Below are 22,649 nucleotides of genomic sequence, written 5' to 3'. Positions count from 1 at the left end.
TGTAGGCCACTGTGAAGAGGTAGGTCCTCCATAGGAACACCGCAGTAAGAATAAATTTGTCCAAAGGGACAAGGCAGAATGTTTTAATATCTGATTCAATGTGGGCTTATACATGGCTCAAGAGGAGATGTGAACAGAAGAGTTCGTTGGGGCAGAAAGCAGGTGGCAGCTGATGGAAGCAGTCTTCTCCAGAAACTGTAATCAAATGTTGTGTTACTTTTTCTTTGCCCCCTAGGCCTGTCAAAGTCGGTCAAACTACTTTGAATAAATTGGTAGAGATCCTTGAAAACTTATTCCCTCCTACCCTTATCTGTGTGGGCCATTTCTTTTCCTCAAAGTAAGAAAGACATTTATACAAATTCAGGTTGCTGTTCTCCTACTCATGGGAGGAACACGACGCAAATATCCTATTGGGATCCAAGCCTAAATGCTGGCATGATAATGAATCATGAACAGCTCCACTGCTCTACAGATGTGCTTCCACAAGGAATCAGGTTCATATATACCAATAAGGTTTCAAGCAAATATTTTGCAGTTGAATTTAACAGAATATCAACTGCTGCCATGGCCTGACCCAACTTATACTAAAAAAGAGCTTTAAAAACACCACTGGATCATTGCTCTGTATGCCTTCAGATTGAGCCCATAACTCAGTTAAAATGACAGGGGAAAGGCAGCCTGACAAAGGAAAGTAAAAAAAAAAAAAAAAAGTCAATAAAAACACATTGTTAGTGCTATTGTAACAAAGCTGGCAAAGAAAATCAAAGGCTTGATTTTCCCTTTGTTTTCCATTAGACAGTGTTGCACGATAATCTAAATTGTGCTTTGATACCAGCTTCAGCAATGTTGAAAACATTTAAGAATATTCATAATGATAAATGATGTAGCTGTTTTGAGTCTAATGCATACCACAGTCACCACCTATTTTGCTTGTGGGCTCTGTTAATTTGATAGAACACTTAAAAAAAAGGAAGAAGAAAGCAGTGTTTAATCATCCAAATGAGAAATACTCTTTGGTTAGAGAAGAAGGATGACCTTGCTGATACAGTATCAAAGTAAGACTTGGGACAGCCACCTCTGCTGATGTTACGCAACGATGTGATAAAATGTTCCTCAACTGACTTCCTCAAGAAAATATCTTTGCAAATAATTTCATAGTGGGGAATTTGTCCTGTATCATCACAGACCATGTTGGAGACACAGAGATAAGGCAAGGCATGCCTCCTGGCTGAGATCTGCCTGCACAAGTCTCCTTTGCCTGCCAGGTCTCAGGGCCCTTCACTTCCCTTTCTTGTCCCCACTCCCATCCCTCCTGACCAGGTCCAAGCAGTGACAAGCCCCACTCACACTTTGTCTGTGCCGTAGCTCCGGTAGTCCACTGCTGCTGATACGGCCACAATCAGTGCAGGCATGCCATAGCCGACCAAATAGAAGTACTTCCTCCGGGAGTGTTCGCTCTCAAAAACCTCCACCAGCATGATGTAGAGCTGCACCCCTTCCAGGAACATCCAGGTGAAAGCCGCCAGGAAGAAGAAGTGCAGGAGGGCAGCAAAGACAGCACAGGCAATCTGTGTGTGGATTGAAAAGAGTAAGAGAAGGTGTTTGTACCATGCTGAATTAATGCAATAGTCAGGATTACTCTTACTGGGAGGGTTAATAAGAATGAGGGAGTTCTTATCTTCCTTTCCCCAAAGGAAGAACTTTTTTCCTCTTGGAAAATGTGTGTGAACTATTTTAAAATAGACACATCTCTGCATATAAAAATTATATTCAAAGACACAAAGGCAGGTATGTAGACAATCTGTCAAATAAACAGATAAAGATGTACATAGCATAAGTGCATTTTTACAACCTGCTTATTAAACATACACACACGTTATTTACAGACAATGCACATACAGCCTCTGAAATCACAGCAGGCATCAGCATTTGACTCCCAGTTAAAAACCAGGGGCCCAACCCTGTGAGGACTCATGCATGGAATTAAGGCAGTGCTTGACTATATCTCACTGCATGGTCAAACATATGCACTGAGACAAGAGCCTGTGGTGGGAGCAGAAAGTGCTTTGCCTCTTACCGGCTGGTCAGTCCGGTTGATGCCAACAAGGAAGAGGAGTTCTGCCACAAAGAGGCTGATGCATAAGTTCTTATGAATTGTGTTGCGGTCGCTCTGCAGCCCACGGAAGAAGCAGAAGGTGAAGATGCAGATGAGGAGGCAGACCAGTGAGAGCAGGATGCCAACCCACGTGATAAAGTCCAGGAGCAGGTCATGGACTGCATCGCTGTGCTGGAGATAAAACAAAAATAAAAATCACCATTCACATGCTGCATGACTTCTAATCCATCCCAGACACAGAGTGAGGTTGTCTGAGAGCCTTCCCCAAGTATTTGTATGCGCTCACCAAGATGTGGCACAAGGGATCAGTAGTAAAAACTCTAAATGGACCTAGACCTGAATCCTGCATCAAGAAAGCTGCAACCTGAAACGCAGACTCTGAAGTGTCTGGCAAGCTGCAGGTGCCCTGAACAGACTCAGACCCCAAAACATCCTAGAAGCAATGATGCTGTTGTTGAAAATACCGAGATGTCATAGCTAGTCTTGCATGCAGCTCCATCTTTCACCAACATGGCAAAGGAGCAGATCCACGGTATAAAGAACCATCAAACACTGTGATTTGAGTGTAAAAATGCTAGTGTTTCATGCTAACAAGATCATGGAGATTACAACCACAAGTCCATTACAACCACTTTACCAACAGTGAAAAAAGCCTCTCTTTAAACGTTCACAGAGACATATGAGCTTGGAGGCTTTGTACAGAAAGTGATCATTTAAATGTGTTGGGTTGTTTTTTTTCACCAGGGAAGGAGAAAGAAAGTTTGATTTTTCTTTTTCAAACCCTAGAGCTATATTTGAAATCTCTTGGGAAGTCAGACTGATCTCTGGATCGCTACCCAGAAAAAAAAACCCAGACCTTTTAATATGAATTTGCTTTTAAATTGTAACAGAACAGTGATTTAAAGACAGCCTGGAAAGTAAGTGATTCCCTGTGATGAACTTGTAACATGGTTTTACCCCAGAGCCATGCAAACATGGCCACTGCAGTGGCAAAGTTAGGCAACTCAGTGTCGCTGGTTTTGACTGGGATAGAGTTAATTTTCTTCACAGTAGCTACTATGAGGCTGTGTTTTGGATTTGCGCTGAAAACAGTGTTGATAATACAGAGATGTTTTTGTTATTGCTGAGCAGTGCTTACACAGAGTCACAAGGCCTTTTCTGCTTCTCACCCCACCCCACCAGCAAGTAGGCTGGGAGTGCACAAGGAATTGGAAGGGGACACAGCTGGGACAGCTGATGCCAGCTGACCAAATGGATATCCCATACCAGCATATTAAGCTGCAGGAAGAAGAAGAGGGGGGGATTGGGGTTATTGGCATCTGTCTTCCCAAGTAACCATTATGTGTGATGGAGCCCTGCTTCCCTGGAGATGGCTGAACCCCTGCCTGCCCATTGGAAGCGGTGAATGAATTCCTTGTTTTGCTTTGCTTGTGTGCATGGCTTTTGCTTTACCTATTAAATTGTCTTTATCTCAACCCACGAGTTTTCTCACTTTTACTCTTCTGATTCTCTCCCCCGCCCCACTGCAGGGGGAGTGACTGAGTGGCTGCGTGGGGCTTGTTACTGTCTGGGGTTAAACCATGACACCCAGAAACAAAGTTTTGCACGGGGCAGCACAGGTGTGCCTTGGCTCTGATGATAAAACACTGCTGGATTGCTCCCGGGCTTACACTGCACACCCCTCCCAGAAAGAGGAGGATGTTGCTGGGAGCTGGACACTGAGGGTATCCCACCACCTTATTCCTTATTTAGGCTGTAAAACTTGCCCGTAACTCCCCAAGTTTCCACCAGATATGGTGAAATTAGAAATATCACAACATAGTAAAATGTAAGAAGAGAAATACATGGTGAGTCATGAGACGGCTGCTTGGGGCTAGGTGGTTAAGGTCAACAAACTGAGGGAAAGATTGGCTTGAAATCTCTGGTAGCTTTTCAAAAAGACCAGAGAGGCTTGAAACCCAGCTTTGTGGTCTGCCAGGCTGTGTTATAAGTGGTATTCACATTCCCCTCCAGTTCTGGCATTTTGATGACTTAGGCATTATGTAGGCTGGCAAATACAATAGTGTCACACTTCAAAAAGCCAGGACGAACTGGAAACATTTTCCTCCCTGTGGGATAAAAGCTTATGACAGATGGAGGGAAAAGGTGATTAATTTATCCATTTTCTTTGCCTGCTTGCCAGTGATAAAGCCACATCAAATGTCAGGCCTTTCCTGATATACACTCTGCTATGTCAGCACCCGTGAGAAAAAACTCAAACCTTTCAGCTCTTTGGCTTTATCAGCATGAGTGATAGGCATCAAATGATAATGAAAGATGGGGAGCGAGTTTCCCCTCCATCTCTTCCATGCTGGAATTCTCTCCAGGGAGACTTGGAGGAGGAGATATAAGGGCTCTCTGAGTATTTCCAATATCTAAGGAACAAGGGGTCACAAGTCCAACAGAGAGGCAAGAAATCATTGTGTGCTTACCGTAGATCATGACAGAAATGCCTATTCCAGCCAGCTCCTCCAGCAGCACCCAGAAAACCGAGAAGATGAAGCGCACATCATTTTCCTGGCGGTCACACATTGCTTTCTCTCAGTGTCATTCCAGCTCATCCATCCCTCAACTCAGTGCGAAAAAATGTTAATGCAAACCTTGCACCTTGCAAACCATTCTTTTTTTCAACTGAGGCTGCTAGGGAGTGGCAGGAGAACTCTCTCTGAACAACCTTGCCAGCTCACCTGATTAGATTGCCCTGCCAGGCTGAAGTGACCAAGAGCTCTTGGGCTGGGCGAGGGGGGCAAGGCAGCTAATGCGGGTGGATGCAAGGAGAAAGAAACCAGGCAAGACTTTGGCCAGATGCATCCATCTCATCCATATGCATCCAATGGCACAGATTCATCTATCCCAAGACAATGTTAGCCTGGCACGGAGAAAGGTCTCCGAGGGCTTCTTCCCCAACATGAGACAAATCTCAGAGGTCTCAGTTCCTGTACCTCTATCATAAAACCATAACTCTGCTGACTTTAAGACACAATGCAGGGTGTTTTTGCTCCTGGAGAGGGATCCTGCCATCTAGGGTCATGGCCTTCCTTAGGGAAGGGCTGCTTGCCCACAAAGGTCACCTTGCTTAGCAAGAAATGCAGACCTCATTGCTGTGTTATTACTAGCACTCTTAGTACTCTTCTTTTTAATATTAATTGCAATGATAATCCTGATTTTACATAACACTCATCCCTGGAGTGCTGGAAAACAACCATAAAAACATCTTCTCCATAATTACAACCTCTCCTCCCAAATTCAACAAACTCACAAAAGAACAAACAAAAAGGAGTACTAACAATAAACCAGGAACAAGAGCAATTTAAAAACACCTCAGGGGAAAAAAATAAGAATTTGTAGCTTTTCTAGTAAAGTCCAAGAGGAGAAGTGAGCTAGATTTCAAAGGCTGGGTGCTGGGTACACTCTGGCCTGTTTGGGGATGCCCCAATGGGTCAGGGAGGAGTTGGTAAGCACTGGCATCCCTCCCATGGCAGTGCCAGCTGCCCCCAGGCCAGGCAATTTGCCTTTTGCTGGAGACTGAGACTTGTAAAATACTGTGCTGCCACAAAACAGAATAATATGGGAAAAGGAGGAATTGTGGTAATCACTCCTCAAACCGTGAGATTATCCTTGCCACCACCCAATTGCTATGAGACAAATAAGGGAGCAATGTATCTGGTTTACACAGTTGGTATATGGCCTTCCAGGGTTAAATGTGATAAACAGCACACCAAGATTTTGTACCTGCATCGCAATCTCTGAGCCTGGTCCTGAGAGAGACTGCAGAGACATGCAAGAGGAGCAAATGGAAACATTTATCCTATCCAGCCCTGTTCAGTGGATAAAAATAATTTTGACATACACGCTAATGATATCTTTCCAGTACCCTGCAAGCCCTAGGTTTCCTAAGGCATGCAAAATACATCTGATACCACCAGTGTATCGGTAACAGTCAACTATTGCTTCTTGATCATCTCCCCAAAGACCTGGACAACAGGAAGAGCCCATGGAAGATATCAGACAACAGTCCAAGGGACAATTTCCTGACAGCATCAATCAAACACCTCCTTGCCCAAATGCATCATGGCTGTCAAGACCAGTGCTACATGGCCCAGCATGCAAGCCAGTGAGTTTTCTTACCACTAAGCTATGCTAACTTTGCAGGTAAGCTGACATGTGGATTATTTTCAGCACAGGGATGACTTACTGAGTAATTGAAAGAAATAAAATAATCCACTTCAGTGAAAGGGTTTCTATATTAAGTGCATTTAACATTTACAATTTAGGCATGAACCTGACCCAAAGCTCAATGAAGGAAGATTTCCGTGGCTTTGGAATAAAGCCCTGCTTTTGCTCTGGTGGGGCCAAGAATGGCAGGAGGAGAGTGCTGATGGAAACCTGTGCAAAAGGAGTTATGGGAGCCCTGGTAGCAACCACAGCGGGGTGAGCAGGCAGCCTAGATATTATCCAGGCTGGGAAAATCAATGAGTAGATCTGGCAGTGCCTGTACACCAGAGCTGAGCTAATAAAAACAAATCCTAGGGAATGTCAGCTTATGACAGAATGGCTCTGCCTGAGATGGACAGCCATTTCCTCCCTTATTAAAAACATCAGTAGAAGAAAACAGCAGCCAAACCAAGCTGCCAGCAGCAAAGGACACATTCCTTTGCTTAATCTGTCCCTCCAGGAATAGAAAGAGTAATATGTTTGGGAGTGGAGGAATAAGTAAGCAGTAAATAAAAACAGTGTCATCGACTAGCTCAGATATGACCACTCAGTGCCCAGTGGGAGCTGGCAGTGTGCTGGGCTGGGCAGAGACCCAAGTGGGACAGGTTTGAACTCCTGTGCATTGCTGATGCTGCTCCTCAGATACGTAGCTATCTGGGGCCACGCGAGCTCCCGCTGCACTTTTTCCCCCGTCGCTGTTGTTGGGAGAGGATTACTGCTATGACCTGGCTGGAATGCTTCGCAGCTAAGTGCAAAGGGCACTAAAGAAGCAAATGGTTTTGTAGATGTGCCAAAATCATCAGCTGGGCTACATGGAGTGGGTGGAAACCCCAAGAGCTCCTGCAGCTTGTCTGGGCTGGCTAACGGCATCGCCTGCCGTGGCTATGCAGGCATGAGAAGTTTCAAGGGGGCTTTCACCCCTCTGTGTTTAACAGGGATATGTGCTGAGGGGACCCCACAGGAGAGAGGCAGGCAGCTCTGCTCCACAGTGGACACAGCAACCACGGACATGCAAAGGCGATGCTGTCGTGGGCTCTATCAGGTCCTAACCCAGGAATAAAGGCAGCTTAAATCCCACCTGAAGCCCCTGTGCAACACCACTGTCTTCTGACTATGGTCATTTAAAATAAGGCTCCCCAAGCACTCCTGCAAGGTGGTTTAGGCACCTTTACTCTCCTTGCCTTAGTCCTCATGCTACCTTCCTATTCTGCATGGGCTACACAGACCATCTTCCTCCTCCTCTGCCTTCCTCGGCAAGATGAAGGCCTACTAGCAAGACAGCTTTCCTACAAACTTCTCCACAAAATGCAACAGCCTTCCAGTGACTGCCAGAAGCAGCAGCCAGCACAATCCACAGAAATCCCCATGGCCAGAATAAAGCGATACGGGGGCAGGTGTCCACAGAGAAATGGGTACAGGCCTCACCTCGCCATGTGTTACAAACACTACTGCGGATGTGGTGTGTGGCAAGAGCCCAGCGTTTGCATTGTACTCACCGACACCGCTGCAGCTGAGAGGTAGCTGAGGTGAGATTCAGCTGAGAGGAGAAGAGGCTTGGGACAATAACTGCATTCATCACCCTGCCCTCCTGTGCTGGCTGGGTTTAGTAAAGAGGTGCAGCTCTGCTTACTCATAAGGCATCCCCAACCTGAGAAATGAGCTATGGCGGCTGTGCCAAACTCAGTGAAGACATCTACCCAGCTAAGCTGCCAGCTTGCTAATTTGAGTTCCTGGAAAAAATCTGGTCACAGCATCATCAGCTTCTGCTGTTGCACCGATGGTCTTACCCAGCCTGGTGCCAGAAGACAGCTGGGACATGGCTCCACCACACCACAGCCACTACCTTCATTTTGGTCCTCCTACCCTCACCCTGCTCTCAGCCAGAAAGGAAGGAGGTGGCAAGAAACAGGGCAAGTCTTAGTGCTCGACAACAAGGAGCTACTTGAATTGTGCATTTTAGGACAGAGGATCAGGAAACCCTGCAGGGTGATGCTGTCCCCATGCTCTGCGGCACAGCTCCTTACCATTCAACTAGCCCTGGCTTGCAGATTGGAGAGTCAAGAAGGGTGATGCTAGGCAAGTATGTACCCGTTGGACTCAGGGGAAAGCAAGCCATGGCTAATAAGCTGCTGTGTGCTCAAATTTCTGACACCTGTAAGCACTGAGCCAAGAAACTGCAAATTCAAGGGCTCAGAGTACATCCTTCTGAAGCCAGGTTCTAGGTGTTTTCAGGTTCACCATCCAAAAGTGGATATGTGAGAAGATCTGGGTCAATGCTTTGGGGAACCCACAGACTAGGACCAGCAAGTCATCCAACCTGGCAGAACTAGAAACAGTAAGACACAACTAGGGCTCAACCAAAAAAATGTGTGTCAAACTGAGGGTGGGGAACTCAAGGAACTCCCTGGAGCAACTTACTGACAACCTAGACAAAAAACTCCAGGACTGCTACAAGGTACAACTCTGAATTGACCCTGTAAACATAGATTATTTGACCTAATAGATATATTTGACCTAAGGTATAACCTGTTTACAACTCCTTATGCTTGGAGTTCATCGAAGTCACAGATTTCAATTCCTAACACAAGCTTAAATACTGATGTATTTTGAATTTTAAAATCTCATTAAAAACAAGCACAATTAATAACTTCTCTGCTTAAATTAAAACAGCTCTTATTTAATAACAGAATAAGTTACTTTTTGCAATGTGTAACATACATTTCTTTTTTTAGAATTAACCCCTTTGATGATACAAAATGATTTGTCTTGCAAAATTCATTACATAGCAGTTTCAGTAATTTAATTCTGCAGTTAAGATGTTTTTGCAGTCCCGCACCCACTTCTGCTTTCATTCACTACTGCTCAATCCCACAAGTGCTAATATATGGATAGGCCAGCACTGCAATAACTTCAGCTTGCTCTTTATATCTGAAATGGCTGTATCGCTTTAGGCAATGGACCACTGTATTCCATTTAGATTTCATATATTTTTATTCCTTTCTCTCTCTAGCTTGCCTTATGCTTCCATTCCCCAAATAATTAGCATGGTGTAACGTGTTTGTGGTATAGAATAACATCCTAAAGCTTCCAATTAATTGCTACAGTTAAAACACCTTTCTTTTTTCCCCCCTTTCTCTCTTGTTTTATTTATTTTTAAAAGAAGAGTAAGCTCTGGCATTCACTACATACTGATAAGTAACATTTACCTACCCTGAGGTACCCTGATTATTCTGTTTTGGGTGGTTTTTTTAATTGCATTTTCCCACCAGCTCTGAACTTGTTTTCTGGCTGCATATTTTTCCCATGGTACATTTAAGATGCATCTGCTATAATTAATATGATGCAAAGCACAAGCCTGTATGAAAAACAGCTTGTAAATTTTGAATAATTCTGCAGCAATTACATAGGTAGAATGGATTAGTTAACTATGGGCTTTGTCCCATGGCATGGGACCCACTGTGTTTTTATAGCATTTAAGGGTCATAACAAATATTGTACCAATTCAAACAATAGATAGATATTTAACATAGATCTCATCTATGTTAAACATATCTCATAATTTAACAAAATATCTATAAGACTGTAATGATTTTCCCATAACACAGGCCAAATTAACTTCTTAGCAGATGAAAACAGTGATTTGTTTCCAAGTGTTAAAGTTTCTCTCCAAAGGGAGGTTCTCGTTTTTCCTGGTAAATTGTCCGAAAGGGCAGTGAATGTTGCAGGTCTGTAAAGTCACCCCTTGCCAGGAGGATGCATCAGCAAGGTCCAGCACACAGGTCATTATGGTCCTGCTCTTCTCTTCCCACGCTACCTGGGGCTCTGACAGCAGCTGGAGGGGTACCTGCGAGTCCATCACTCTTCTCAGCAGCTATGCATCCTGCCCACGTGCACAGTAGTCTTTTGGTCTTGGGTGCTGTTATTTACCCCACTGAAATATATGGGTGAATAGGAAACTCTGGGGCCAACTAATTTTAACAGGCATCTTCAAATTAAAATCTCCTTGTCTTAATCGGGTACCATCTTATTAAGACTGGAATTGATCCCAGCAACTTTTACTCTTGAAGCACACCGGGAAATTCCTGCCGCCATGGTCAGCCAATGTAATGTTCTGCCCCTTTGGACAAAGACATATTGCTGTTTCATGCTAGAGAGCCAGATGGCCATCAATCATCTCTTCAGCGGCACCACCTTCTAGCTCCGCCTTGCCACATACACTCTGCTAATAATTAAATCCCAGCCCGTAACTCGCAGAGCAGCCACCGAGGTCTCCTCTGGAGAACACACTCATTTGCCATGCTACCAGGGATGGATATCATTCATGACCAGAAGTGACACTTGTCAAATTGGTGCTGGCTTTTGATTAAGGAGCAGGACTCTGATGTCCACTCCCCACGATGCCTGCCGTTCAGTCTCATTAGGTAGGGTGCTTGGATACTCATCGCACCAAAGGATGCTCCCTATGGATCCAAAAATCTGACAGACTGAAGTCAGTAAACTACAAATCTCATTTATAGGAGGAAATTGTTTCTGTTGCAAAATTCCCAGAATATTATTAATTACTGCATGTATGACAGTCCTCTTTAGGGATCCTAGTCACTGGCCAGAACACTGCTCTAAGAGGTCCTGCACAAGCATGCAACATCCTTTCTTTCCCCATGGATCAGTCCACCTCCAAGAAAACTAAAAGGTTTTTGAGGCAAGGAAAGCCTTTTTGTACAAGACATGAGACAACAAAACGGCTCAAAAGCATGCCTATGAGAGATGAGTGCGAGTCAATGAATGACAACAACCCCAATTTATTTTTAAACCTCCACCTTGCCAAACCAGCAGGTATTCTGCTGCCAAGACTTTAAAATCAACTCATTGCAACAGCATAGAGAATGTCATACATGCCACCTCCCAGATCTGCCAAGAGCCACATGGCCAGCTCCACCAGCAGACCACAGTGGGATGGTGCTGACAGGAAGAGCAAGGTGAGGAGCAGCTGGAGGGAAGAGTTGCAGATGTTTGCAGGGTACGCACCTGCCTTTGCCCTCAGACCAGGACGATAGCTAAAGCAGACATGCCAGGAAGCTGTCTGATTGCATCAGGGTCAACAAAGTAGAGACAATTTGGCTCCTAGAGCAATGATACTTTGGCTGCGGCCAAATGATAAAACATGACCTGAAAGTCTTGAGGGCAGTCAACACCCAGAAACAGCCACTGCCTAACGGCACACTGGCTTGGCACTCAGGAAGCTTCCAGCTGTAGCTCTTTCCAACCCATTGGCTGAGCATGGGCAAAGATCTCACACGCTCTTTCTGCAAGATGAGATAACACCAGCACTACTAGTCTAATGAGGTTTGGGTGAAATGCCATGCAGACAAGGCTGACCTACTTGCAGTTTGGGAAGAGGCTTATTTGACACTAGCCTGTATCTGCACCGCGCAGTAGGGATCGCCCTCATTCACATCAGCGGAGTGGAAAGCTATCTGCATTTCCCAGGTGCAACCTCTGACTTCAGTGACTCAGGTATATCTATTAACTCCAGGCAGGTGATAATGAGCCAAATACACATTTCTTTTGAAAATTCAAGCGGTTGTAGGAAACTGGCAAGAATAGACTTGGACTGCAGAATGCCATTAGCTTGTAAACATGTGCTCTGAATAGGCCATTTCTTCAGACATCTCCCAGGGTAATTCCACAGCCATTTAATGGCATATCTCCTGGAATGGTAGTGAATCCTGCAGAGTACAATGGATACATCATCCTGCGGCTGCAGCAGATCTATCCTACCCCTCTCAGCTGGAACCAGCTGCTGTGGCATGTGTTGCCAGGATCCCACTCCTTTTTTTGCAGAACTTTGGTCATGCATGATGGTGCATTAAAGCACTTTTATTTATATATAAATATATGTATATCAATATATCTGTATCTATCTATATATATAGCACAAATATACTTTTATTGCAGCTCTTCACATTCCTCTTCATATTATAAAGTGAAACAAAAACATACACAGGAGCAACACTGGAAGACTATTTGAGAAAAGGTCTTTTAAAACCATAACAGTTTTTGTGGTCATGCAGCCATGGAAGTGGGTCTGAAATGTTCTGCCTGCATGGAAGGTGCCAGATCCATATCTAGCTCAGAACCACAGATTTTGCTGCAGTGCCAGGGGCATGAAATGGAGACACTGCAACACAGAAAATCACTAGACCAAAATCTTTTGGGCATCAGGGCCACCTTCTCTTCTTTCTACAGCAGCTAAGATGGTTCTCAACCAAAGACAGCCAAGACAGCTCAGGGAATGGAGGACTATTTCAAGCACTCTCCTGCCCTTGAATAAAATCGCAAATGTGCACTTCACTCCCCAAACCACTGCTACCATGAGGAACACCTACTTTCAGGAGTAACTTCTTTAGCTCCACTGGGGATAGTCATGTGGGAAACCAGAATTACACCATGGACCTAAATGCAGGCAGGAGAAGTAGCTGAACACGTTCGGGCCTTGGGTAGATGTACAGTCTATGCAGGATGGTATAGGGAGCTTCCCTTTTATGTGTAGCTTGCTGTCACATAGTGAGACACAGAGAACGTATCTTTCTCCCCTAGTTGGAAGCTGGAAAATACTTTTGGCTCCACACATGCAACTCACACCAACATGTGGCAGTGCATCGGCAGTTGCTGCAAGCAGGACATCCAACTTGCACCCGGGGAGGCAGGCCCTTCATGCTTCAGCCCTTCTACCCAGGGTGCTCGCTACTCCCTGGTGGCACAGTGAGGACCCCACGAGCAAGGACCCAGCCAGGAGATGTTCTGCACCAGTAAGCAAAGGATGTGGCAACAGCTAATTCTGCTCACTCATCATCCTCAGCTCAGAGCTGCCAGTGCCAGGGAGCTCAAGACAGGCTTTGCATCGGTGTAACTACCTCCTGTTTCACCATATAGCAGAAGGAAGATTTGCACCAGATGGTTTCTACTGTTACTGTCACACCGTAACAACATGGTGTTACATTGGCCGCTACTCCCGCTCAGTGCATTGGCAGCCTGGGAATCTGCAGCGCCTACCTTAACTTCCACGTGTGCCATCAGGACTGCGAAGTTGGTTAGGTGATTGCAGGAGCACGTGGTGTGCGTCTTGTTAGTTGTCAGGAGGCGACACCCCTGGGTGGACCAATACCCCGTCATTGTACGTTTCGCATAGCTCCAGAACGAACAGTTTGGATTGAAATTTTCTTCTGACTGCTGCAGGGAAGAAATGAATAAATGCAATGAAAATGATAGGGTTTCAGAGATTTCTAAATGCCCTACGTTTTTTTTTTTCCCAGAGGCACTTTGTAACTCTCACCCTTTTAATTTTTGGTAAACAAACTGCAGTGGTTTACATGTCAAGTATTACTTGCCGATACCAGAGAAAGTTAGATTGTTGCTGCTCTCTTTGCTAATGCAAACTTAGTTCTTTGTTCTTGATTAATTTCAGCCATAGACTAAATCCAGCTCTTCAAAATCAGATTGCTTCATTTGCATTGCAGAGCAGAGAAATTAATTGCTTTAAGCAATCAACTTTTGCAATGACTGTGCTTGGCTAACAGAAGGACTAGCTGTCCTCTTTCACTGTAATTCCACTTCCCTCTAATATCCCCTGCCACCATGATAAAATAATATTATCGTCTATTCTAATATATTGGTAGTTTTTAATTACAGAATGACGTGTGTCAAAAACTGAGCAATGGCCATCAACTCAAAGGAGACTCTTTCGTTACTTTTATTAATGCAACCTAGAAGAGACATTCTCCATAAATAACACAAAGTGCAAAGGAACAAATGTATAATTCAAAATCTAATCAAGGACTGCTGGGGGCCTCACATCAGCCAACTTTTGCATCACTTTGTTTTAGAAATTGGAAAAAAAAAAAGAAGCACTTTTCGAACTCACTCACCTTGATGTGCTTGACAGTAAATACCACGGGATCAGCTAGGTAAACCTTATTGCTGAACTCTTTGTTTATTGCTGCTGTGATGACAGGGGAGTTGACAATGACGGAGTGATTAGTCGACATTGCTTCTGTTCCCAACTTCATGCTGGCATTCTCCGTGGAGAGATAGGTGCCCAAGTTGTTGTACAGCATGAAAGCCACCCTGATTTCACCTAGAAGAGCAGTAAGAGGTTAGATGTCCAGGTCAGTGCACTGGGTTGTTTTTTGGTTGTTTTGGGTTTTTTTTTGACAACTCTCTTCTCTGAACCAACTTTAAAATGTCTCTGAGAAAATGTGAAAGGAGCAAGATGTGGCATATGAAAACTCACCTCCTCCTGCCATTCGCAGTGAGCACCACAAGGTGCAATAAGCGGTCCATGGATAGGAAGGGCAGAGCTGCCTCTCTCAAAACAAACTTTAATAAGCAAACAGATTGGCGGAAGACAGCCAGAGAAGGTGGGCTTATTTTTGGTGTCAGTGGGTGTAACTGGCTCCAGAGAAAAGAGGCCAGGTGGCCCACTCCCCACTTGACATAACACTTTATTCTCCAGGCTATGCTTGGGAAACATGTTTCGTTCTGGCCTGTTGCACAGACACAGTATAAAAATATAATTTAGTCCATTAATAAATTAAGACTACCTCACAAAAGTATGGGGACAAATTTGGGAGAAAGAATCCAAAACTTTCCAACAAAATTCCGATCTCACATGAAGGGTAAAAAAATTGCAGAAATTTCATTAAAAACGCATTTCTTTTCTTAATTTGCCTATCAATCAGATATCCTCTGTTCCACAAAAAAACACCACTAGGGAGCCTGCAGAAAACCCAAGCTACCAGCCACCTGTTTTTAACTGAAACCATCCAGTTTGCCTTCTGCTTTGCACATTATTTCACAGGCTATAAATAAGAATTGAATGTGATTAAGTTGCCTTTATAGGTATTAGTTTTGGGAAGATATTTTTTTATTTCTATAGGAATCACCCCATCTTCTGAGGAAGGCAAGGTACCGATGAATCTCAAGGTCCCTCCCATCCTAAATCCTTCTATGATAATTTTATTTCTATCTCTTTGATGACCTCTGGGTGGGTGCCAAGCTGGTGCAAATTGATGGGACTCTCCTGATTTGATCAGAACTCCAGTGATACCATGCTTAGAAATACAGACTTCCCCTTCCTCCCTGCCAACACAGTTTCTCTTCCCCTACAAATCTCCAAAGCCCACTAGCAGAGTGAAACTGCTGCCCCACTGGAGTTTTGCTACACATCTTGGGTTTTACACTGTCTCTGAAAGAAATACTTATCTTCAAATCCTGCATGCAAAGGTATCAAACCCCATCAAGGAAGCCAGTGGCAAAATTCTCTTTCTGAACCACCAGACCAAAGTTTTTTCTCAACAGTTGTCAGAAATTTTTGGTAGTTTTAACACATCTGGTCTGGCTGCAATATTGCCCTATCACTCCATGTTTTTCCTGCAGTGATCAAAGCCCATACTAGAGTGCTTTCCCCCTGCACACCGGTTAAATTTTAAAGGAACTCAGAAATAGGAGCATGTTAGACCCGATAGTAGAAAGCCTGGGAGTTTGAAGTTGGTCTATAGCGGGGCTGTAGAGATCAACGAAACATGTCTGCTCAAATTCCTGGTCTGGAAATAAATGGCTTGGCAGCATGAAGATCATTCACATATAACATCATCTTTAATTTATGCTATAGCAGGAGGTTCAAAAGCTTCAGAGAGAAAGGCACTGAAGATTTAAACTCATAACACTTAATCAACGTTTTCTGGCATGTTGGCTCATTATTAATATTTACTACTATTGTTTCTTCCCTCTCCCCTTTCAGATATCTGTATAGTTCCCCACTGTGAAGCAGTTTACTCAAACAAGGTTCTCATCCCATCTGAAGCCTCCTACTATAGACAACAGCAGTTAAAAGCACTTCTCCAGACTCAGCACTGTGCCCCAACAGCCACATCATTTAATGATCTGATGCATCTTTACCACCACATAATACTTTTGAAGGCTGTGAGTCACTTAGCAATGTAATAAATTAGCAGTCAGCCAACTTATCTTGCAGTCAATGGCATAAGCAACTGATGATACTGTTAATTTAAAAATTAACATAGTGATTAATACGTTATTCACAACTGGTTAAACACAAACCAAGGCCTAAAGCACGATGGATTCACGATGCTGGCGTGGTCGGAGGTGCTGGACCTACCATTTCGACCATTTTGTTTCAAGGTATTGGCCGACAGCTGAATGGCGCTCCCGTGGCCCATGTTCTGGGGAAACTTCAGATCTTCCAGGTTCCCATCTGTGCTTAGTCTTGCAACTTCCAGCTCTGTTTGCAAGAGAGACCGACACTAAGAAAAACGTTTACTGAAATAATCTTCGACACAATACTTCAAAGTTACAAAATGGTGTTCCAGACCATCTGAGAGCAGAGGAATCAACTTACAGTGTTTCATGCTAGACTCTGTTTGGGCTCCTATTGCTTTTTAAATCTTTGCCCTGTAGAAGTTTTAAATTTAATTAAAAAAAACCCCAAACAAATAAATTCTACTCTCTGTGGAAGACAAAAAACAACCAGTTCTTGTAAACAAGAACCTCAGGATATTAAGGACAATGGTTAAAATGAAAATCTGAAAATGCTAGTTCTTTGCCACTGGCGATTGGTACTTTCTGTAAATGTTATCAGTGCTCGAGATCTGTGTTCATAGAAATAGAAAGAAGAGTTGTTCTCATTTTACATATGCACAGTGGGAGTGCTGGTGCTTTCCATCATGCTTGTTTTTTAATTAAAATCAACAATCAGCCAAATAAAGACACAAATTTGTATGAAATGAAACACAATTGCATTACGATGAACAATCTCCCTGTGAAGCAGCCCTCTCATTGCTCTAGCACAGATTTTGCTCTCAAAGTCAGGATTAATAAAGGCAGGTTAGGTGCTCATTTTCCATGGGATTTCAAGGGTAGAGAGCTGCCTTGTTCCTTTAGGCTCTTTTGGAAAAACTTTTAAGTCCTTCAGACAAAGGGCCAAGACATATCTAACAAATTGCTCTCCAGGTAATCTAGGGGCCAAGACTGAAGCCAGGTTTCCCAGCTTTTACTCTCCCTCCAGCTGCTCTCAGTATTTATGGGATCTATCCCTTACGGATGTTGTCAGTGTTTTCCCGGACGATGTCCGTCTTCAGCAGGTTATCAGCCAGCACAAAAGCACTGTCCTCCACGGTGTCGAGTAACTTGGTGGCTGCACGCTGCTGTTCGCTTGCGTTCAGGTCCCTCCACGCATTCAGAGCCTGGGGCTGCAGGAGGTTGTTCACTGTCTCCACCATGGCCTGCAAGGGAGAGGGATCGAGTGAGAAAGGGCTCTAGCAAACCTAAGGCACCATCGAGACCTCTGACATATGCTCAATCCCATCCTCCACACACATTAGTTTATAAGGAAAGGACAGCATCTCATTTCCCCACTTATTGGGGAAGCCTGCAATGGAGCAATAGGCATCATTTATCCCATCAGATGGGAGAATGAGAAAATGTTGATTTTATTCTAAATGCAGGCTGGGAATAGTGCTTTTCTGCTTCTGTGATCAGCAGCTCTATGCTTGGAGTAAGAAGGAAATCAGGGGTTGCGAGGGAGCGGAGGGGAGATGAGGAAATCATTAAAGAAACATGCAGGAAAATAGATTTCAAAACCCATCTGTGAAGCAGGTTGCTGCTACCTGCAGCACCAGAATTCAAAAGTAGGGCTGGGGCACCCAAGGAAGGCAAGGGCTATACGCCTTAGAGTGTTACCAGCCACAAAACCTCCAGCAGGCAGTCGTGAAGACACAGAGATCGTTGAGTTATGCCACTTCATCCAGAGAAGCAGCAGGTGCTCGTAGAGATTTAGTTAAGAGACTACATTTCAAATCGCTCCATTCAGGAAGGAGTCAGCCTCGCGGTAACAACTTCAGTCCCTCCTGCGGTGCACCTTCTGCCCTGGGCTGCCATGCACAAAGAGCTCTCCCATGGAGAACTTCCCACAGGTTAATCTGGATGCGCATCTAGGATCACACAAAACCGTGCTGGCCTCATGATTGCAAAATTACAGCAGTAGAGCCTACCCAACCTGAAAGTTTTGCTCAACCTAAAACCTTCACTTAGTTGTTAACCAGATCTGACTCAACTACCTTCCAGCTAACATTTTTTAATGAGACAGCTGTACCAGTTGGTACAACCGATTGTGCAGAGAAAAAGGAAAGAAAAAAGTACTGTGATCATGCCTTCTTCTGCTGGTTAGTGTCTAGCCACCAGGCAGGCCTGTCCCACAAAGAAACACCTCACTGCCAGCTAATGCTGATGTGCAGAAACCAACATTCCCTTTGAGATGAAGTTGCAGTTCTTAACAATTTTCTGTGAGCTGAATGCGTAGGCATCAAACCCACACCTCTGTTCTGCAAGGCAAGGACAGTTCCATGGGATATCAACATGTTGCAAGCCTAAAGGATGCCCCATGGGCTCTCTTTCATGGAAATACTTCAGTATTTACTCCTGACTGTTTCTAAAGCCACATGTAAAACGTGACGTGTGAAAAGAAAAATATGGCATGGCCCATTCTCCAGCAGAGCCCTCAGCAGGAATGTTACAAGGGCAACACATGGCACAGAGTGTGGGGCATCCTGACTCACTCACCAGTCATGGTCAGATACAGATGTGCAATGGGAAAATATAATCACATCAAACCAGAATTTGAATTTATTGCTATATCCAGGTGACCTTCAAAAAACTTGCAATTACAGCAAGGTTCAAGGAGAAGCACAAACAGACAGACCTGACACTGCTGGTGCTTTTAATCCCAGCAGACATTTCACTGAGACATTGCCATGAGCATCTTTGTCCTAAATGTCCTTGAGGTTGGAAGTTTTCTCATACTACCATGGTTCCTATTGGAAGACTGAGCCAGAATTGGGCTTGACATCTGTTGGAAAAGTAGCATGGCAAGTTGTAGGCAATCCAGGATACTCCTGGAGTACATGGAGGATAACTGCCTGTGGCAGGTAATAGACAGCCCTACCAGAGGGGATAGGACACTGGACCTGTTGGTCACCAACGCAAGTGGGCTAATTGGTGACATCAAGACTAGAGGCAGCCTAGGCTGCAGTGATCATGCGGTTCTCAGTCCTGAGGGATATGGGTAAGGCGAAGAGTAAAGTCAGGACCCTGAATTTTAGGAAAGAAAACTTTCAGCTCTTCAGGGAGTTAATCAAGAGGACCCCTTGGGAAACTGCCCTCAGGGACAAGGGAGCAGAACAGAGCTGGCAGGTCTTTAAGGACACTTTCCACAGAGCACAAGAGGTCTCGATCCCCAGGTGTAAGAAATCAGGAAAGGAAGGCAAGAGGCCAGCATGGCTGAGCCAAGACCTGCTGGTCAAACTAAAGGGCAAGAAGGAAATGCACAGGCAGTGGAAGCAGGGACAGGTATCCTGGGAAGAGCACAGGGACACTGCCCAGTTGTGTAGTCATGGGATCAGGAAGGCCAAGGTGTGGCTGGAGCTGAACTTGGCGAGGGATGCAAAGAATAATAATCAGGGTTTCTACAGATATGTCAGCCAGAAAAAGTAGGTCAAAGAAAGTGTACCCTCCTTGATGAGCAAGACTGGCAGACTGGTAACTACAGATGAGGAGAAGGCTGAGGTACTCAGCGACTTCTTTGCCTCGGTCTTCACCGGCAATCTCTCTTCCCACCCCTCTCGAGGGGGTGGACTGCAAGACGGGGACTGGAGGAACAAAGTCCCTCCCACTGTAAGAGAAGATCAGGTTCGAGACCACCTGAGGAGCCTGAACATGCACAAGTCTATGGGACCTGATGAGATGCATCCCAGAGTCCTGAGGAAATTGGCTGATGTAGTTGCCAAGGCACTCTCCGTGACATTTGAAAAGTTGGGGCAATCAGGTGAAGTCCTTGGAGACTAGAAAAAGGGAAACATTGCACCCATTTTTAAAAAGGGTGGAAAGGAGGACCCTGGGAACTACTGACCTGTCAGCCTCACCTCTCTGCCTGGGAAGATCATGGAACAGATCCTCCTAGAAGCTATGCTAAGGCACATGGAGGGCAGGAAGGTGATGTGAGACAGCCAGCATGGCTTCACCAAGGGCAAGTCCTGCCTGACCTAGTGGCCTTCTATGATGGAGTGACCACATCAGTGGACAAGGGAAGAGCTACCAATGTCATCTATCTGGACTTCTGTAAGGCCTTTGACAAGGTCGCCCACTACATCCTTCTCTTGAAAATTGAGAGAGGGATTTGATGGGTGGACTCTTTGGTGGATGAGGAATTGGTTGGATGGTTGCATCCAGAGCATTATCATGGCTCAATGTCCAGATGGAGATCGGTGATGAGTGGTGTTCCTCTGGGGCCCACACTGGGACCAGTACTGTTTAATATCTTCATCAATGACACAGTGGGCTTGAGTGCATCCTCAGGCAGTTTGCAGATGCCACCAAGCTGAGTGGTGTGGTTGACACACCTGAGGGACAAGACGCCATCCAGAGAGACCTGGACAAGCTGTAGGAATGGGCCCATATGAGCCTCATGAGATTCAACAAAGCCAAGTGCAGGGTCCTGCACCTGGGTCGGGGCAATCCCCAGTGTCAATCCAGGCTGGGGGGTGAAGGGATTGAGAGCAGGCCTGCCGAGAAGGACTTCGGACTACTGGTGGATGAAAAGGTGGACATGAGTCGGCGATGTGCGCTTGCAGCCCAGAAGGACAACCGTATCCTGGGCTGCATCCAAAGCAGCATGGCCAACAGGTTGAGGGAGGTGATTCTGTCCCTCCACTCCGCTCTGGTGAGACCCCACCTGGAGTCCTGTGTCCAGCTCTGGAGCCCTCAGCACAGGAAAGACATGGACCTGTTGAGCAGGTGCAGAGGAAGGCCACAAAGATGATCAGAGGGATGGAACACCTCTCCTGTGAGGAAAGGCTGAGACAGTTGGGGTTGTTCAGCCTGGAGAAGAGAAGGCTCCGGGAACACCTTATTGCAGCCCTCCAGTACTTAAAAGGGTGCTTAGAAAGATGGGGACAGACATTTTAACATGCCCTGTTGCAATAGGACAAGAGGTAATGGTTTTAAACTAAAAGAGGGTAGATTCAGACTAGATATAAGTTACAAATTTTTGACAATGAGGGTGCTGAAACACTGGCACGGGTTGCCCAGAGCGGTGGTAGATGCCCCATCCCTGGAAGCATTCAAGGTCAGGTTGCTCTGAGCAACCTGATCTAGTTGCAGATGTCCCTGCTCATTGCAGGGGGGTTGGACTAGATGACCTTTAAAGGTCTCTTCCAGCCCAAACTATTCTATGATTCTGTGACTCTATGATTCCTCTGACAGTACAAAGCTCCTACTCTCCAATCTACATTTATTCAGGGTCAATTAACATATTTGTTCTTGTGTCAAACCTCTCCCGTACCTTAAAGAGATCTTCCCTTTCCTGGCAGCTACTGCCCTGGTCCCTTGATTAAAAGACAACATTTCACCTGAGCCTCACAGCTTGGTTTCCCAAAGTAGGCAGGAACCCATGCTTCAACCAGTGAAGCAAAGCAAAATGGCTGAAAATCTTGTCCTCTAGTGCTATTGCAAAATCTTTTTGCTGTCAAGGCTTTACAATCAAGGACTGGGATCCCCTTCTCATTTGCTGTAAAGTGGAAGTTATGAACCATAAATCAATTTCTTAAAGTGGTTATTAAACTGATTTTCCTCTTAACACGTTTAATACGTGCACACAAAAAGATGGTTGACTCTAACAGTGAAGAAGAAATAGTAAAAACCTGTAGGATTTAAGTGTGTTTTTTTCAGTGTTTTAAAATCTGTAAGAGTGATCTCTGTAGCTCTTAATAAAATTCTGCAGTTTACTTTGGTAGCTTATGTCTTTACAGGTAAAAAGGAGGTAGTATTCTTTTCCAGTGACCAAAAAGCTTGACTATTTGCTGTGCAGCTTCTACATGACATGGTGTTTTCTTGCAAGGTTCTTTTATTCACGGAAAGCAGAAAATGAGGATTTTTCTCCCCTTTCAATGTTATCATGCAGACTACAATTTGCCTTACTTCCATTTACCTCAGCTACTAATGGTGTCTTTAAATCTCTGCTAAAAAACCATCATGGATACTTTTATCAATATCTGAACAGTGGAAAGAGTCTTTGCAGCAGATCCAGCTCCCGGCTCTGGATGGAAAGGTAATACTTATTTGTCAAAACATGAAACAGATGCCATAATATTTGTTTTACGGTGAAACATCTGCTGCAAAGATTTTTCCCCAGAAAAATTACTTTATTTAT

General features: G+C 44.7%; 1 protein-coding gene across 13 annotated transcripts in view; it reads right to left on the bottom strand.

Moving 5' to 3' along the window:
• Nucleotides 1-22,649, bottom strand: part of ADGRL3 (adhesion G protein-coupled receptor L3) — a gene marked incomplete at its 3' end in the record, with an annotated part of 334,909 nt that overhangs the window by 58,820 nt on the left and 253,440 nt on the right. For 12 of the 13 annotated variants that reach the window (XM_081999397.1, XM_081999403.1, XM_081999404.1 and 9 more), the window contains 6 exons: nucleotides 17,487-17,670; nucleotides 16,548-16,670; nucleotides 14,296-14,504; nucleotides 13,424-13,600; nucleotides 2,078-2,287; nucleotides 1,348-1,568 (listed from right to left, as the gene is read on the bottom strand). In XM_081999397.1, coding sequence (XP_081855523.1) covers nucleotides 1,348-1,568; nucleotides 2,078-2,287; nucleotides 13,424-13,600; nucleotides 14,296-14,504; nucleotides 16,548-16,670; nucleotides 17,487-17,670 — 1,124 coding nt within the window. The remainder of the gene's footprint in view (nucleotides 1-1,347; nucleotides 1,569-2,077; nucleotides 2,288-13,423; nucleotides 13,601-14,295; nucleotides 14,505-16,547; nucleotides 16,671-17,486; nucleotides 17,671-22,649) is intronic. The other variant, XM_081999409.1, reaches the window with a different exon arrangement.

This window comes from Phaethon aethereus (assembly GCF_964289735.1).
Source record: "Phaethon aethereus genome assembly, chromosome: 4".
Taxonomy (NCBI): domain Eukaryota; kingdom Metazoa; phylum Chordata; class Aves; order Phaethontiformes; family Phaethontidae; genus Phaethon; species Phaethon aethereus.
Note: the sequence above shows the minus strand (reverse complement) of the source record. Positions and strands in the feature narration are given on the sequence as shown.